The 18800-nt window shown below is 33.7% G+C and overlaps 1 protein-coding gene across 1 annotated transcript; it reads right to left on the bottom strand.

Moving 5' to 3' along the window:
* Positions 1–545: 545 nt before the first annotated feature.
* Positions 546–16234, bottom strand: LOC150092086 (pancreatic triacylglycerol lipase-like). The gene is made up of 7 exons (XM_090415320.1): positions 16038–16234; positions 13509–13744; positions 11806–11955; positions 10923–11034; positions 7838–7945; positions 5110–5241; positions 546–767 (listed from the first exon to the last, which is right to left on the bottom strand). Exons 1-7 carry the CDS (start codon positions 16171–16173, stop codon positions 571–573), a joined length of 1071 nt encoding a protein of 356 aa, XP_090271446.1. The 5' UTR covers positions 16174–16234; the 3' UTR covers positions 546–570.
* Positions 16235–18800: the final 2566 nt, after the last annotated feature.

The raw sequence follows: 18800 nt of genomic DNA, 5'->3' as shown, positions 1-18800 counted from the left end.
GTGTACTGAATGGTATTCCTTAATACGCGAAGTTCTTCTAAACCTTTTTAAGTACGGTTTCACAGTAATTATAATAGAAAGCGATCAGGATAGATATATACACTGGACAGAAATCAGCGGGTGCCATAGTGCAAGAAACAAACAGCCATAGTGCTTGCCTTAATAAGATGTGTAGTAGGACCTCCTTTCGTTGCCATGACTACAGCAATCCTAGGGAGAATACTTTACCAAACGTACGATACCGATCAATGGGAATTTTGGAAGACCATTCTTGCTGTAGATATGTAACGAGTGTAGTGGACTATTGTATGGCGAACATCCCTTTATTTCACTCAGCACTTCAGTTTATCCCGCAGATGTTCCATAGGATTAAGATCAGGGCTTTGTGGAGGCCAATCAAGTGCGATGACGTTCAGGTGTCTTGTGGTTCTCTTCAAGGAGTGCACAATTATAACATTATCAATTACTGATATGCAATAATCTCATTAATGATTACAAACGTATACTTATATCATTATACCCCTAGGGTATTATAATTTCCTAATTTCCTGATGTCACTTACCCAAGTAATTATGTGATCACGCAAAATGTTCCTGTTTCCGTATTTTTCTCAAAACCAAATCCTACGGTGTTAGTACTTGTAGAAGAAAATATTGTGCACGTGTCTTGGCAACAGTCACAATCCTTTGCTGTGAATTTTGTGCCTAGGATAGACTGCGTGTAGTAAGAGTAGCACATGAAAGAATGACATGTGGCATACTGGACGGCTGGAATGGAAGAAGAAAATGTTTCATTTCCTGTTCATTAGGAAATATTAAAATATATAAGGCATTCATAAAATAATAAAATAAAGATATATATATATATATAGCTGGACCACGCCTTACTTCATGTGATATATACTTCTTTTATTATGTGTAGATTGATCCCTACTTTTCTTTCCCTCTGTATTTCTTTCATCTTGCTCCTTCCCCCAGTGCTATTAGAATATTCGAGGGCCAAGGGTGATTCGTTCGCATTTTCCTATTTTTCCACCTCACGCAGTGGGAGTCTGTCTTCTCCCTCAGGTACCTTGCCCAAGACAAATCGGAACGCTATACCGCAATGGTCGTTGCGCGGATTATCAAGGAACTCAGTGGATGTTGGGATCCCTGGACATAAAGTTACAAGTTAGCTACAGGAGTAAAATCTGTAGAACTCGAAAGTAATTACTATGAAAAAGTGAATCATGGCTGAAAATCGACAAGTCATGCAGTGCTTCTATGGTTCAAGCCCCCTTAGGTAGGGGATTTCAGAAACGAATGCTCCAACTTTGGCTTGAACAACACCAAAATTCGCAAATTTCATTCGAAAGGTTGATGCAGCAGCGCATCTTCGTTATGAAACGCAAGATATTTAGTGAACTTGACCTAGATGCACTGAACGTTCAAGCTGTAAAAGGAGATTGTACTGACCCTGAAGTGACATATACAAATACTTGAAAGGAGTCTATCAGAGAAGGAACAAGAACTCACCACATAAATTGTCGAGCAAATTATCGAGTCCAACCTGGAAAGTGCAGGCTTTCAGTATTGAGACAAGTACCTCAACAAAAAACTGAAGGAACTCCTACAAGAAGCCAATAAAGCTTCAAGGACTATCCCTACTGGAACTATTGGACAAACGAATCAATTTATGTACTCAATAGCTACGTAGTATCATCTGAATTAGGCTATAATACTAATGAACCCAAACGCAGTAAGGCTCCGGAAAGTGGAAGCATAGACTGGGAATAAAATTCTTAAACTCGGAGCAGATGAAGCAATTTGAAAAACCTTAAGGAAAAGAAGCTGAAAACATGAAAACCCGAATCATAACGAGATATAATATCCCAACATGACCGATTGATGAAGTATTATAGAAAATGAAGCAAAAATATTCGCACTTGAAGATGCAGCTAAAATAATAAAATACAGTGCACCCATTGAACAGTACAAGGAAAATTCGACATTTCTGCAGAAATCAATTTTTCAAAAATGATTCCATGCCTCACAGTTGGATTTTAATATGCACAGAACTATTCTGTATTAGCGAAGACGTTGAAAACAACGTTGGTCCTAAATAGAGAAGAAATTGGGTAGGTAAACATAAAAAGCGGTATCTTTCAAGGAGACTGGTTATCTCCTTCATTGATTATCTTGTCACTGATCCACTTAACTAGAAATTTAAATTAAACTTCTCATGGGTGTCAAACCGCGCAAAAAAAAGTGCAAAGATATCTCACCTTTTATACATGGACGGTCTGAAGCTGTACACAAAATTAGAGAATGAACTCGGATCATTGCTTAATACTGTGTACGTATTCAGTCAAGATATATCAATGGATTTTGGCTTTGGCAAATGCGCAATTACTGGAATAAGAAGAGGAAAGTTTAAAGATCCGAACGAAATCAAGCTGCTCAATTGTGAAAAATTCAAGGCAGTAAAATTCGAAGATAATTATCAATATATGGAAATTTTAGAAGCATCAGAAATTCTGCACAATAAGATCGAAGAAAAAACTAGAACAGAATATATAAGGCGATTAAGAAAACTTCTGAAGTAATTGCTTAATGCTGGAAATTTCATAAAAGCAATTAACACCTGGGCCATAAATATTCTGAGATATACAGCAAGCATTGTGGAATGGAGCCAGCTAGAGGTGGAAGATTTGGACAGAAAAACTCGATAGTTAATGACGATATACGATGGCCTCAATCCTCGCAGTGATATTGATAAGCTCAACCTATCACGCAAAACAAAAGGCTGAGGGATATTAGAAGTGAAGCAAGTTGTTAAAGAAGAAAAAACGATACCTGAATGGTTGATTATCTGCCGCAAACAAGGAAAAACTGCCAATTTAGGTAAAGAAAGAGAGTTTTTTGCTTACACCCATGGAGACAAATTTGGAAGAGAAGACTAACCAAGTAAAAGTGAGACCTCAAAGATGGGAAAATAACACATTTCATAGAAAATATCTTCACAGCATCGAGAACACCGCTAACAGCAACTTGACCTGACAACGGTTGAGAAAGTAATAAAAAAACAGAGTCGGTAATTTTTGCAGCACAAGAACAGGCCCTTAAAAAACCGTTAGGAAGGCAAAAATACAAAATAATTCAAGAAGACAGTAAATGCAGGTTGCGCAATGAAAAGGAAATCACGGGAGATCACATTATAAGTGGATCTAGGAAAATCGCACAAATTCAGTACCGTAAAAGTCACGATAATGTAACTAAGTTAATTCATTGGCATTTATGTAAGTTTGAGTTTAAGTATATATAAAGACTATTGGAAGCATAAAGTTGATCAAAAAATGATTGAGAATGAAAAAAACGAAATTAAAGTGGATTTCATAATCCAGACTGACAAAAACTTGAAATGTAACACACCCGATATGACAGTGGTTGAAAAATGTGAAAACAAAAGATTAAACATTTTTCAGTTTATCGAAATATCAGTACCAGGAGATAGTCGATTTAACGAAAAAGAATTGAAAAAATTACAAAGCATCGTGAGTTGCAAGTCGAAGTTGAAGGAATCTGGCAAAAGAAAACGAAAGTCGTTCCCATAATAGTAGGGGCTTTAGGCGCCATCCCTAAAACATTGAAAAAACATCTAGAAGTTAGGTGGATTAAATAGGATAGGCTCGAATTAGTGGAATATAACACCCTTTTACTTAAGGCTGAGGAAGCAAATCAAGCTTGGATGAATCCGGATTGAGCTCTAAGAGGAGCTGTAATATTCTGTTTGAAATAGCTTGATACAACGCATAACTTGCAGTCTCTTTGGTTCCTAATAGATATTAAAAGAAGAGAATGTCCACTTTCAACCCTGCTGGGTTTGGAGGTGAGCTCATCCTTCAATCTGAACAATTATTGGTGTGGTTTCTAAATACAAAAATACGAAACATAAGACGATTTCCTAAGTCTCAGCACTAAGTGAGTTGGTCTCGATACACACACACACACACATAGGGCCACTGGATTAGAAACCTTTGTGGAGGTGCATGTAAACCTCATTCATGCATCATATATGCAATATTTGGCCACATAAGTTACCGCATGCATTCTTAAATAGTTACCTGGAAAACTATTTAAGAACGCTGCTGATCAGTCGTCGTCAGCAGTGTTTATCACAATGCAAAAAGCGAAGAATCTTTGACCGGGGCGTGTGCATGCGTGTGTGCATGCGTTAGCCATAATTAGATAGTATATATATTTGATTACTTTTCTTTCAGATGGCATGAATTGGCATAATTGATGTTTGTACCCAGAAGAGCCTAGTTTAATTTACCCTATTTCCCAAGATGCAACATTCTCACACAGCCTCGTAGTCATTTTTATAGTATTACAAGAACGCGAAATTGAATAATCTTCATGGTTATCTACGATTCTTTTCTTTTGCTCTTGGATAATATTTTCAACACATCTCTTATAAACATTTGTATTGAACAGACAGCTGAAATAATTCTTGAATATATTGAAACGTTTCCTTCTCAATTCTCTTTCAACTCTTGTTCATAGTTTTCTAAGACATCATTCATCACTGCTGAATTGTTAAATATAGCATCCGGTATATTTAGTTTTTTTTTTCTGTTCTAATCTCCATGTCTTCCTTCTTCTCTTCACAGAAATGAAATACAGCAATTCTGAGAAACCATTTCATAAACCTGGTTTCTCAAATTAGAACGAATGAGAGGTTATAGATACGGCATCTGTTCCAATTCAAAGTTGTAGATTTTCACGATAAAAATCTGCTGCTCCATTGCAACACAGACAACGTACACGTTTTACCGATTTTATCTTCGTTTTCATTAATACACGATTTGCATGAACTGTTTTCTGTTAATCGGAAAAAATCGCAAGAATGTTAATTCAGATAAGTTTTTCCATTCATCCATACTAAGAATAAATGGTTTTGTGGAAAGACGATTTCCTTTAGGATAATTATTGGAACCACATTTCGGAAAACCACTTCGGTATTTTGATCGATTAAAAATGAAGCCTAAAAAATTCAAAGTGACATAAAACAAGATGATTTTATAGTTCAGATGTGATATTTGGCAGTCTGCTAATAAGTTTTACTCACCGCTTGTAATCAGGTTATCAAAGGTGCCGCTCTGGCTACACGGATTGAAGTCCAGCGGACAACTTGGTTGGAGCCTTCCTCCGTTGAAACAGTATTGTTCTTTGACAAATTTTGTGATTGGTGACAAAACGCCTGAAATTATATAATGGATGAATAGATAAATATAAAATGGTTTTATATCAAAACTTATAACTTTATTTTAATGAGCCCATAAGTTTTTTTTTAATAAAGATCATACAAATAGCGAACTAGTTTCGCTAGCTTCTGACTAGCTTTCTCGGGGCTGTAGGTTTGCTAATACAAATGCAAAAAATTAAATGAATTAAATGAAACGTTAGGAACTTTCAAGCAGCTCCATTTGGTATTTCGTGTGATGTTGCGTGCATACGTTTGGATGCTTCAGTCAGTATAGTATGCCCACGCTTTTGAGATCTCCACTTGGAAACTTGCCAAGAATAGTCGATTCGTGCTGAAGGGGAGAAAGAAATGAAGGAAGTACGAATTGGCCGCCAACACGCGAAATCACGTGCTTTATAGGTAAATTTTTCCTACTGTTATATAAGCAACATAGTTAACTACAATGATCATAAAAGAGAAATTAATTTTTCGATGTGTAATAATAAACAACTCATCCCGCAATACGGATCGATTACCCTATTATCGGAATGGATTATCCTTTTTGTGAAATGCCCAGAAATGTCTACGGGTCTCTAATCTGTGGCGAACAATATCAAGTACTTGACTACGCCTCACATGGTTATTCGCTAATTGTAGTTCTGTTGAGCTGAGAGAAGAGATGAGGTTTTTCCACATATCTTTAAGGATAATACTCTGATTTCTATTTAAGTTATTGCTTGTGCGTAGTACTACTGCTGATTCTTTAAAAGTTCGGTGTCTACAGTCATCTCTGATGTAAGGCATAGAGCTGCTTTTCCAGTCTATAACGTGGTTGGAAGTTGAAAAGTGATGAGCTAAACCTGATGTAATGATTCTGTTGTGATTGACATCCCCCACATGTTCTTTCTGTCTTATTTCAAGTCGTCTAGTCTGTCCAATATAAGAAAGGCCACACGTGCATGGAAATTCATACGCTCCTGGATATTTAAAAAATGGGACCTTATCTTTAGGTGATCTTAAGATTTGTCTGATCGTGGTAGTTGGTTTTGAAACCACTCTGATGTTATGATCCTTTAAAATTCTTGCAAATTTCTTGGACGTTCTACTCACATATGGTAAGACTGCTGTGGACACGTGTTGAGACACAGTTTCACGTTGTTGAAGGTTATTTTTAAACAGGAATTTCTTTAAAATGTTTGTAGGGTACCATTAAGAGATAGAGTAGTTGCTATTTCAGCCAGTTCTAACTGTACATCTTCCTCTGAAATAAACCTTTGGGCTCTGTTGCGTAGTATGTGTATTATACTCTGTTTCTGTCATTATGATGGTTTGACAAATACTGTAGATATCTTCCTGTGTCTGTGGGTTTCTTAGATAGAAAGTTGGAAATTGTTGTAGTGTCTCTTAACCAGTATGCCCAGAAAGGGTAGTTCTTTGTTCATTTCGAGTTCCATAGTAAATGTGATCTTATTGTGTAGTGAGTTAAGTTGTTTTTCCATATTATCTTTCCGAAGGATGAAGATATAATCCACGTATCTCCACCAAATCGATTCAAGAAGGTTTGGAAAAAATGTTAGAGAAAATATCAATTTATATTCTAATTAGAAATTATATTCTGGTTTTATCATAATTTCTACTAAATGTGAGAAAACAAAAGTTTTAATGTGAAATGTATTCATTGCTTTTTGGAATTAAATATATTTACAAATCAACTACATTTTTAAGGAAAATGCCTGCAAATGACGATATAATGTAAATATATGCAAATACCCAAACATTCATTTTTTTATAATTATTTTAGCAGAATTATGTTCAAAATTGTTAAAATCGGAATCTTGGAATGTTGTCGACATTTTCGTTGTATTTACGAGGTTCAACAAGATATGTCACGAAGTTACGGGATTCAAATAACTAATTCGACAGGAAATATATTTTCAAAAATCCAACTCGTGTATCAATGGCTAATCGTCTTCATTGGCATATCTCTGGTAAAGTTTCTTCTCGTCCTACACGGGATTCGAGATCTTTCGTTGGAACCAAAATTATCCAATAATACCCAAACATTCAGGAGGGAGAAGGAATTGGAGATATTGCTCAATTGTATCATGCATTTCAGGATAAAAAAACAACTGAAATTAAATTAAAATTAAAAATAAGTTTTCCAAAAACGTATTTTAATGCGAAGTAATAACTTGAATTGTTATATTAGAGATATGAAATTTTATTCTAATATTTATCTATTTTGTAAAATGGGCTTATTATAAGAATCAAGCGGCAGCACATAAGAAACTGCTTAAATTTTGACTTTCGAATGCTTCAAATAAAAACGAAAAAAAATGAAACACTTCCCTATCCCGTTTTATCAACAATATTTTTCCAAATATGATTCTAATTCATCTTAGCTAATTAAAATGAATGAATATTACATTTCAAACAGAATCGACTGACCTTTGCTTCTAATATATATAAAGAACAGAATTTCCACCAAATAAGTAGATATTAAAATAAAAATTGCAGGAAAAAAAACCCTGTTATATGTAATGAATGATCATCATTTTATAAAATTAAGCCTGTAATAGAAAAATTAAAAAAAAAAAAAAACAAGTTTTACCTTGGCAAACGTCTAATCCAGCTTGAGTGACGAAATTCTGTGAATGATCGTAACCATCCACATATCTATTTGCATCATTCTGATAACAGGGAACTGCGCAGTCGCAACCTAATAATGATAAAAACAAACAATTTAATTGTGATGATAAATGGTGATAAAACTGTTTTCAAAATACTTTAAATTTTATTTTTAATCCAATGTTGACTAAATCCGGAAAATTCGCAAGGTGTGGATATATATTCCATTCTTTCTTTGATTCACGCATTGATGTTGATTGTCGATTAAAATCTCTCTCTTTGAATTGTAACACACTACTATAGAATGAAAACAATATCAAACGAATTCTTCGTTTCTCCCAAGTTAAAGAAACAAATCGCATAACAATGTTTCTAATCATTCCCAATATATATATATATATATATATATATATATATATATATATTTTAATAGATTTAATGACTTAAAAACCGATATTACTAATAAAGATTTAATAAGAATAATACAACTAGTTTCGGCTTATAATAGCCTTCATCAGGTATTCTTAAAGGAAGAGAATAGTAATAAACATTGAAGTATCTAAAAATTGGAAAATATAGGTAAAAAATCGCCACACATAATTGATACATAAAAACCATGTATTTTTTCAAGTTGCTCTAACAGGCGTGCCATTGTTTATTGCAAGTATGCGTGCAGACTTACGTGAAGACCAATATTAAATAACTGCAGCATGGCTATCTGGGATGTTATAACTCAAATTGTTGTTTAAGTGGACAGGATTCAAAAGGATTTCCCTTGATTCTATAATTTTTATCTCAAACTCATCATCACAGCGAAAAATATCTTCTGATCTATCCCAGCAAACGAAGTGGCTTTGTTGATCATCATTAGGATTATTTGAAAAAAGAACATGACTGGATATCTTCAATACGTTGCTCAACAGATTTGTTAGTTTGTCCAAAATAAGGGATATTGTAATCGGATGAGGAGGCTTTGGTTGGCTGATTAGAGAACGGATTTTAGGAAGTGTGGTGAAGAACGTCTTGATGTTATATTTTTTAAGGACTTTTGCTAATTTGTTAGAGACTGTGCTGATGTATGGGATGGAGATGCTGCCTTTAAAATTAATAGTTTCTGTGGTGCACTGTCTAGGAGGATCCAGAAGAAATTTCTTAATCGTTTTTTCAGAGTAACCAATTTGTTTAAAGATAAGAGAGAGTTTATTTATTTCTTTTTGTAGTTCATCTTGTTCATTCAAGAGAGAGCGTGCTCTGTGTCCTAAGGTAGATATAGTTCCAAGTTTTTGTGGTGGAAAATTATGAGAAGGATTATGCAGATATCTATTGGTATGAGTAGGTTTTCTGTATATAGAGATTTTTTTCCTAATAATCCTAATGATGATCAACAAAGCCACTCCGTTTGCTGGGATAGATCAGAAAATATTTTTCGCTGTGATGATAAGTTTGAGAGAAAAATTACAGAATCAAGGGAAATCCTTCTGAATCCTGTCCACTTAAACAACAATTTGAGTTATAACATCCCAGATAGCCATGCTGCAGTTGTTCAATATTGGCGTTCACGTGAGTCTGCACGCATACTTGCAATAAACAATGGCACGCCTGTTAGAACAACTTGAAAAAATACATGTTTTTTATGTATCAATTATGTGTGGCGATTTTTTACCTGTGTTTTCCAGTTTTTAGATACTTCAATGTTTATTACTATTCTCTTCCTTTAAGAATGCTTGATGAAGGCTATTATAAGCCGAAACTAGTTGTATTATTCTTATTAAATCTTTATAAGTAATCTCGGTTTTTAAGTCATTAAATTGATTTTTAAAAATGTATCACAACAACCGAGTTGAAGCATAATATATATATATATATTGTTAAGAATATTGTTTTCTACTCACTGACAGCTTTCCAGATTCCTCTGGTTGAACTCAGGGATGGTCCATAAGGAAAATTCTGTTTCAGCTCACGAAGGATATATTGCAAACGGAGTTACGCATTCTGGTACTGATCCACTCGTTTAACTTGTAAGATTTGTTTAGCACTTTCCTCCCTATTTTCTCGACTATTGGGCTAAGCAACTTATCTGGCATTCCTTTTGAAAGGCCTTAAAACCTCAGGTAAGATTTGTAAATATTGTAATCTAGAACGATGCTAATCCTTATTTTTGAGATTTTTGTTTTAATGTACTTAGGATATCCTGTACCAATGAGCTGAAATTTCAACCTCCATGTAACCACTTTGCTTGTCGCAGCCAGAAATGTCTACTCAATATCAGTGAATCATGCAAGTTTATCTCTTTGCTGCTACCCCACCACAGTAAAAATATATTATTTATTATTATTACTTGACACCTCCAGGGAGTGCAAAGACTAATCGAGGGAGGGCACATACTCTACAACTCTCTCTTCACCACTCAATTCATCGACGCCATCTACCGCTCACCACCACTACTGTTATTTTCACAGACAATCACAAACATCACCGGTGGGAATCGAACCCCCAGCCTTTTGTTGGGTAGGTTAACAACTCCACCAAACAGATCGGCTGAATTTTATCCATTAAAAATTACAACATGCTTAATAATATTTTCTTTTCTGAAACATTTCATCTAACAGTAAAGGTTACTTTTATAAAAGATAATACCCGTACCCTTTTTCTTGAGTCGTCGATTTTCGTAGAGATAATGTGCCTTCATACAATTTACAATATTGAGGTTCAGTGATCATTATTAAAGTAGTTTTCTTCAGGAAATTTTTATGAGTGTTACGCTTAAATTCTGTATCTTAATTCCAAGAAATCTACGTTATTCTAATGTTATTCTTTACTATAATATACGTTTACTATTTATATTTGTTATAATATATTATATATTATTATAAATTTTTATATATATATATTATTATATATTATAAATTTTTATATATTATATATTATTATTTATTATAATATTTATTATAATATATGTTTATTCTAATAAGTATATATAAGATTGTTATTTCTGATCAACATATAAAATTTTGGTGTGCATTTCACGTTTCTTTATATAGAATTGACTTGAATTGAATATAAATTACCGTATAGGGACTTCATTTTCTGAGGGGTATTCAGTCCTGCGACTCCACATACGTGACAACCAAAACTGTGTCCCATACAACTAATATTGCTGAGAGGTATGCCACATTGGCTCTGAAATAAAGCAGTTTAAACATGTCACGTAGAATAAGTATCTTAAAAACATTCAAGGGATTTATTATTATTATCCGATTTTCTAAGAAAATCAAAAAAGTCAATATTATATCTAAATCGTATTACATCATCTATTACATGCTCTTCTCTCTCACTACATGAGATTGTTGTACTGGCAAAACTTTTCCTGTAAGCGTGGATGGATAGCGACTTTCGTCAGATGAAAGCATATATGAGGTTTTCAATGAATCCCATCTCAAAAATCAAAAATTCAAAAGTTCATAAAAACTGTAATTTACAGTCTAATATTATAGTTTTATAATTTTATAGCTTTAGAGTGGCTCAATGTTTTTAATGTCTCTTAATAACTTTCTCTGTTCTTAACGCCTGATGAAGTCGATCCCGACGAATTGCGTTTCAATAAATCTCAATTTGTTATAATTCTCGGATTTTTAGTCAGTTTATATATATATATATATATATATATATATATATATATATATATATATATATATATATATATATATATATATATATATATAGATAGATATTTTTTTTTATTGTAAACATAACAATCTTATATACAGGATTAACCGGTTTTTGGTTCTCTGCAGTCAGACAGAGAGGTTACATGCTCATACTCTTGTTGAGGTATGTTACATCGAAGTCACTTATAAGGCTAATTACATTTTTTTTTAAAATAAATTAATTTATATATAGATAGATAGATAGATAGATAGATAGATAACCAATCATGATGTGTTTACTTACACTTATATTAGAAATATATCGGGCCAGTATTATGCCGACTAATTCTATATCTGCCTGTGCCTGTTCAAGGCAGTGATTTGCCCCCTCGCTCCAATCAACCTCAATCACACCGCAAACTGAATTCCGACCAAGAAGTGCATTTCGGGTTTCCTGAAAAAAAAATGCTGTCATCATCACAATTAAGAGTATTCACATTTGAAAGTTACAGTTAAAAACATGTTAATTAACTCGCCATTCTCAATAGGTTATTAGAAAATATCGAAGAATTATTCGACATTTATTATCATTTGAAGCGTGTATTGCAAAAACTGAATAATTTGAATCACTTAACAACAGAGACACTTACACTGTGTCGTATCATTGGATGATACATCCAATTCCGAAAAATGTTAGGAGTGAAATTTGGAATTCATCACATATCTTCAACACTTCTAATTCCGATTGTATAGTTGGCTTTTCAGAAGGAAGGTAATTACCGTTGAAGAGAAAATGCATTTAATAAAGCCTTCACATTGTCGCAGAATCCAAACTTTAGCTGTCTAAGCGCAGGCAACTTGAGGTATTCTGCGTAAATTTCGGGCATTTTAGCTTGATTAGAAAGGATGCACAAAATGTATTCATATAGGAAAATATTTTTGGGTACTTGTTTGCTAATCCTTATTCTGTTCATAGCATATAAACGTAAGAGCAAATGTGGAATTGGTGATGTTGTATTTCCAGTCCCTTTTCTAAGGATTCCCTGTTAACGGAGCCATCTGTACTTTAATTCGTGTGTACTTTAACCACATTCAGAACTTTTTCTAGGAAAAAAAATATTTCTGTAATCGATTTACACCGGGATTTAAAAACTATATGAATTACTATACTTATCCTAATTCAAAGAGTTTTGTAAACGAAGTCATTCATAGAGATTATGGTAGACAATTGTGTAATTCTGTAACACTGAACTTTGATAGTGTGAACACGTGAGAACAATGGTGTGAGTTCTGAAATGTTTTGAAGTGCGAGGATAAAAATTGAGCACTCTAGAGGGAAAATGAGTTTTGCCTGGGGAAAAGATTGAGTGCCTCCAATTGTGGTTCAAGTACAGCCTATAAAATTTTCCACTAGTCTGCTTGCTGTTAGTTGAAACGATCAAAGATTCCTTGTTTAGAAGTATGGAATAAAGTCTCTTTTCGCAGAACTACAAAGGCACATTAATCACTCTATTAAATTAAAACTAGTCCTAATTTTTTAAACATAAATTAACAATAGTAGGTTATAACAATAGGTATTTCACATAGTGCAATATTTCATTTAGTGTAAGTATTTCACTCGTGTAACTGTTAAAAATATATGTTATTTAAATTTTTTTAAATATATAATAGTATTTTAAATATTTTAAAATATTTCTAGTATTTTCAAATATTTTAAAAATTATGTTAAAAATATTTGTTATTTTAATTCATCTTTTAAATTACTTATATTTTCCTCGTTAATTTCTACTAGTAAACCAATATTAGTTTGGTGTGTGCAGTCTAAATAACCTATTTTTACTTTTTTTTCGAAAAGATAAACTGACAATAAATAGTTGTCACTTTCTGAATAACATCTTCCCAATTTCTTAAATAGGGAGGTCTTCAATCAATTGGCTAATTCCTCTGATTGAATACATAGGAATATATAAAATTATCAATTTTTATAAGTGAGTAAAAAATATTTACCGCACTTTTTTCCAGACAAGAATACTGAGGCTCCCAGCCGTGGACCTTAAAGAACAAAGTTGTATTACTTGGGCAATTTAATAGTGAACAGTCGATATCTGTGAAGCTTATTCCTCCGGGTTGAGCTTCAGTGTAAAGTATCATGTTGACTGGAAATACTTCTGGACAAATGTTGCTGGAATGCGCACATGTGCTACAGCGAACATTTCCATAGCCTTCAATAGGCGTAGTGGTAACTGAAAGAAAGTAAGAAAAAAAAGTCATTTACACATATGCAATACAGAAGAAATCTGAAATCTTTTATTCTGAAAAAGCAATTAAATTGTATTTCTAGGTTCAATAGTAAGGTAACCAACAGGAGTTAAATTCTTCATTATTTGCATTCTTCTTTAACAATGGATAAGTTCTGTTTCGCATGACAAATTTTGTGTTAAACGAACTGTCTTTTGGCACAAAATATCGTAAGAAAAAGAGGTTCAGGAAATACAGAAGTGCCTACGCTGGTTCAAAAATTACTTAAATGCCAGATCACAAACTGTAAAAATAAAGAACAGCTATAGCAGCTCCAAAACAGTTGACTGTGGTTTACCACAAGAATCTGTATTAGGATCAATTTTATTTAATATTTACATCAAAGACTTCTGCAATCTTAAACTAAACAGTGAAATAAATACTTTTGCGAAATGTACAGTATTGATTTTGTCTACGGACACAGCCGAACAAATGCAAGCAACAGTGAACGCTGATCTTTTTAAAGTTCCAAATTGGTTCCAGTCAAACAAACTCAGTCTGATTGTCTCTAAAACTAAATATGTAAATTTTAATATGCGAAATACAACAGGCAAAATTAACTTCACTGCACAATTAAATTTGCATGATTGGAATTGAAGGACAATTCATGCAACTGTGGGGAATTGAAAAAGTGAATGTAATATCTTACTTAGGATTAAAATTGATAATAATTAAAGTGAAAAGTGCATATAACTGATGTCATAAATAAAGTAAGGATTATGTTAAACAGACTTTTCTACCTAAATGGATTTTTAAATTTAAACATGCTAAAAATATTATATTCTGCCTGGATTCAAAGCACACTACAATATGGTATATTTAGTTGGGGAGAAATCTAACGCACTACGCTGAAACCTCTGTTTTCGAATCAGAATAAAGAAATTCAAATTTTAAGTAGAATCAATTACAAGGATACTGCAATGCGCTAATATAAATACACCATACTAAACATATGATCCCTTAGATATTTATAGACTTACAGGGTACCGCTATTCATATAGAATGATAAGAATTGCGTGAATATCAAACAAGATGCTTTCCTTAGTAGACATAAGGGCCTAATATATATATAGTTCCTAAAGCAAATAAGGAAGAAATACACAAACATTATACTTATTTTGCGCCAAAAGTATTCAACACACTTCCTTTAACAACAAGAAATGAAAGTAACCCAAACAAATACAAAACTCGAATAAAGAGTATTTATTTTCATATAGCAATGAGGAAACTCTGTTCAGAATACCTGTATGGGGCATTTTTGCATATTGGTGTCAAACATATCCTGCTGCAGGTGTATACTATAAAAAACATTAAATTAATGCTATTTATCTACTTTGTTTTCTTCATTTCCTAATTAATATTATGCAACATTCGCTGTACATATTAGCAGGTTTCCTATGATTTTATTATGTTATTATTTTATAATAATATATAATATGTATATTGTATGGATGTAGATATGTGTATATAATGATAATGCATTACATAACTTTTAATAACTTTATGCATATCGTACCTGAACGAGCTGTTGCTCTTCATTTACACATATGATTGTCAAAAGTTTGCACTAGAATATGAAGCTTACAAAATAAAATAATCATCTCTTCTCAAAAAAAAAAATAATAAAAATGTGTCACGCAGACTGGAAATATTAGTAAAACGTAGACAACGTGATGGTCTAGTTTAAATGAATTCGACCTTAAATATTGTCTTGTCTGCACGAGATATACATTTCGATGAATATGAGTCTACCATATTTCAACTCTAAGTAGAAGATAAAATGAACGAAAGCGTCCAACATAAGATGTCGGAAGAATAATCGCTGGATTCGTTATAATCGCGTATAAAAAATAATCAACAAAATCACGCCTCTGTTGGTGATGTGAGATGTCGACACCAACCTCCAATCAAAATAGGAAGAAAATTGTAATTCATAAATATTTACTTTCCAAAAAATGTTTCAAATGCATTCTAAAATCTTAATGAGAATGTGAGCAGAGGGCAGCATGGTAAGTCTGTCTCTATTAATATGTTTAGAAATGCGCAGTTTAATTCTGTATATTACAGTAAAATACATATTTGAAGATAAAAATTATACATATAAATAATATTCCATATGATATGCGAAAAGGTAAATTATAAACGAATGCAATCTAGTGATTTTATCTAATCATTATGCTAAAGAATACTTTGACTACCCTAACTGCAACAAGATTATGCTCTGACAAGTATACAAACCAGGTCCAGGTGGTACGACATCGCAGATCGAAAGTACACCTGCGCCACAAAATATTAGAGATTGTGCATCGCTAAGTTTGAAAACTGTGGCTCCCACAACCATCACCATCTTCAGCCACTGTGGAAAGCAAAACATGATGCTGTCTTGTTGGAAGATGAGTGTACCGATGCAGCCATCTGTATTTATATTACTCTTCAACAATAGATGCACGCGTATTTCCTGCACGAGTCGTGATAATCGGATAATGTTGCTATTTACTGGATAGGTTAATCAACGAGTATGCGCAGAGTGTTGCGAAAACTACATGACTGTAGTTTTCGCAACATTCTGTTTTGTCTGTATTGCAATCTCTCTCCGAGTGCTATACTCACGCTCAGAGCACTCAAGTGTTTCGTAATGTTATCAGTAAGATATTCAATATCCGTTCGCTTACACAATTACTAGCTTAAATTTATTAATAGAATTAAAATGAAAAACAAGTTACTCACTGTAATAAAATTAATATTTGAATATTTTCGTTCCCTCAGTTAGTAAGATTTCGCTTTTGTATTTAAAATAAGAAATTCTTTGTTCCACTCGACATGAGTAATATTTCGGCATATTATGTAACTCAAAATAGATTGATATTTAAAAATTATATATAATATAATTTAATGACTGTAAAGAGTTTTTTAATAACGGCGTAAATTAATTACAAAAATATAAAATACATTCAAAGGATAAATTATAATGAACAATTGTTTTTCTAATTATGGAGATTCTAACTGATAATTAATTTAGGAATTAACAACGCATATAAAGTATATTAATTAAATATAACTTTAATGAATCACTTCTATATTTCGGCAATGTCACATTGCCATCTTCAGGAACATAAAGATATGGTATGTGCACTAAGGAACTAACAAAGCAAATGAGGAAGAAAGTAAGAAACTAATTTTGTTCCTAAAGTCCTAATGGTGCCCTCTTGCGGGCTGATTTGGTAGTCTTGGCAGTTGGGCTGAAGTTCTCATAATGAAGGTCTCCCAAATTTGGGGCAGTTTCATGCACCCAAATTTGTTGAGGTTAGGAACGTTTTTTAGAGCTGCTGGGGTTATAGCCATTGGCTAAGAAAGTTGAGGATGTGGTTTAGTTCCATAGTCAGGGCCTTGTCATCTGAGCAGATTAATTTTGCCCTGTTATATAGTGTTTTTATCACCCCATATTGTTGTGAGTGGGGGGGGGGGATTGCTGGTGAATGTATCTGCCAGTGTGGGTGGGTTTTCTGTAAACAGAGAAAACCAAAGATCCATCAAGCTGGCGGGTGATTAAAGTGTCTAGGAAGGGGAGGGTGTTGTTTTCCTCTTTTTCTATGGTGAACTGGACTCTGGGATGTTGGTTGTTTAAGTGTGTTAGGAAGGAGTGGAGTGTGTCTGAGCCATGTGGCCAAATAGCAAACACATCATCCACATAACGAAGCCAAATAGTGGATTTTTTGGGGCGGAGTTTAAGGCTTTCTCTTCAAATGTCTCCATAAAGAAATTGGCCAAGGGTGGGGAAAGAGGTGAACCCATGGCTGTCCCCTCTATCTGTTTGTAGAACTTTCCTTGCCAAACGAAATAGCCTGAGTTCATTGTGAACTGAAATAGGGCAGAGATATCGGGAGGAAACTTGGCTTGGATGAGCTCAAGGGTTTCTTTGAGTGGGACATTAGTGAATAGGGAGGAGACGTCAAAACTGACCATTATGTCAGTGTGTTGGAGTGTGAGGTTTTCTATACTGGCTTTAAAGTGGGCCGAGTGTTTTTATGTGTGATGGTGTGTTGCCAGTGTAGTGTGTGAGCGTTTTGGATAAATGTTTGGCTAATTTATATGTGGGGGAATCTATGCCATCCACTATGGGACGCAATGGCACATTTTGTTTATGTATTTTTGGGAGTCCATATAATCTGGGGGATCTAGAGTTATAAGGTTTAAGTTTGTTGGTGACTTCCACAGGCCAAGAAGTGACTTTCTTAAGGAGTCTGTGGATAGTTCTAATGTGAGAACTGGTCGGATTATATTCAATGGGAAGGTAAGTAGTACGGTCTCGCAGCAAGTTTAAATACGAAAGATTATTCAAAGAATCTCCAGCAGCTCTAAAAAACGTTCCTAACCTCAACAAATTTGGGTGCATGAAACTGCCCCAAATTTGGGAGACTTTCATTATGAGAACTTCAGCCCAACTGCCAAGACTACTAAATTAGCCCGCAAGAGGGCACCATTAGGACTTTAGGAACAAAATTAGTTTCTTACTTTCTTCCTCATTTGCTGTGTTAGTTCCTTAGTGCACATACCATATCTTTATGTTCCTGAAGATGGCAATGTGACATTGCCGAAATATAGAAGTGATTCATTAAAGTTATCTTTAATTAATATACATTATATGCGTTGTTAATTCCGTAAATTAATTACCAGTTATGTCTAACCAACGTATAAGTCTTACTACTATGGAGATTCTGTGGGCGTACGGCGATATTTGTGTACTAGAATGTCAACCGTATAGAACAAAGACCATTACAGGATCGATTTCACTTTCTGTACACTTTTTTAGTCACTTTTATTTTTTAGCTGGTTAGCGAAAGTGGTTTCTCTTTGCCTTAAGCAAGTGTGGTGTTTTTCAAAGAAAGGTCAGGTTTTTAATCCTGTGTCTCAGAAATATCAATTGTAGAACTTATGTTATTTCCAGACAACAGTATAAAGAGGATCACACAATGGTGTCAATTAACTGCCACAGTTATTCTC

The sequence above is a fragment of the Typopeltis vanoorti genome, unplaced genomic scaffold, assembly GCF_054136105.1.
Source record: "Typopeltis vanoorti isolate ZY-2024b unplaced genomic scaffold, IOZ_Tvanoo_1.0 HiC_scaffold_755, whole genome shotgun sequence".
In the NCBI taxonomy this organism is placed as follows: Eukaryota; Metazoa; Arthropoda; class Arachnida; order Uropygi; family Thelyphonidae; genus Typopeltis; species Typopeltis vanoorti.
Note: the sequence above shows the minus strand (reverse complement) of the source record. Positions and strands in the feature narration are given on the sequence as shown.

What these genes read in the sequence shown, in the direction of transcription:
- LOC150092086 (XM_090415320.1), bottom strand. Translation starts at nt 16,173, where the DNA reads ATGTTTTGCTTTCCACAGTGGCTGAAGATGGTGATGGTTGTGGGAGCC. An exon ending in GATATATTTCTAATATAAGT is followed by an intron (nt 11,035 to 11,805) that starts GTAAGTAAACAC and finishes GCTTTATTTCAG; the next exon opens with AGCCAATGTGGCATACCTCT. An exon ending in GAAAATGAAGTCCCTATACG is followed by an intron (nt 7,946 to 10,922) that starts GTAATTTATATT and finishes TATCATTATTAG; the next exon opens with GTTGCGACTGCGCAGTTCCC.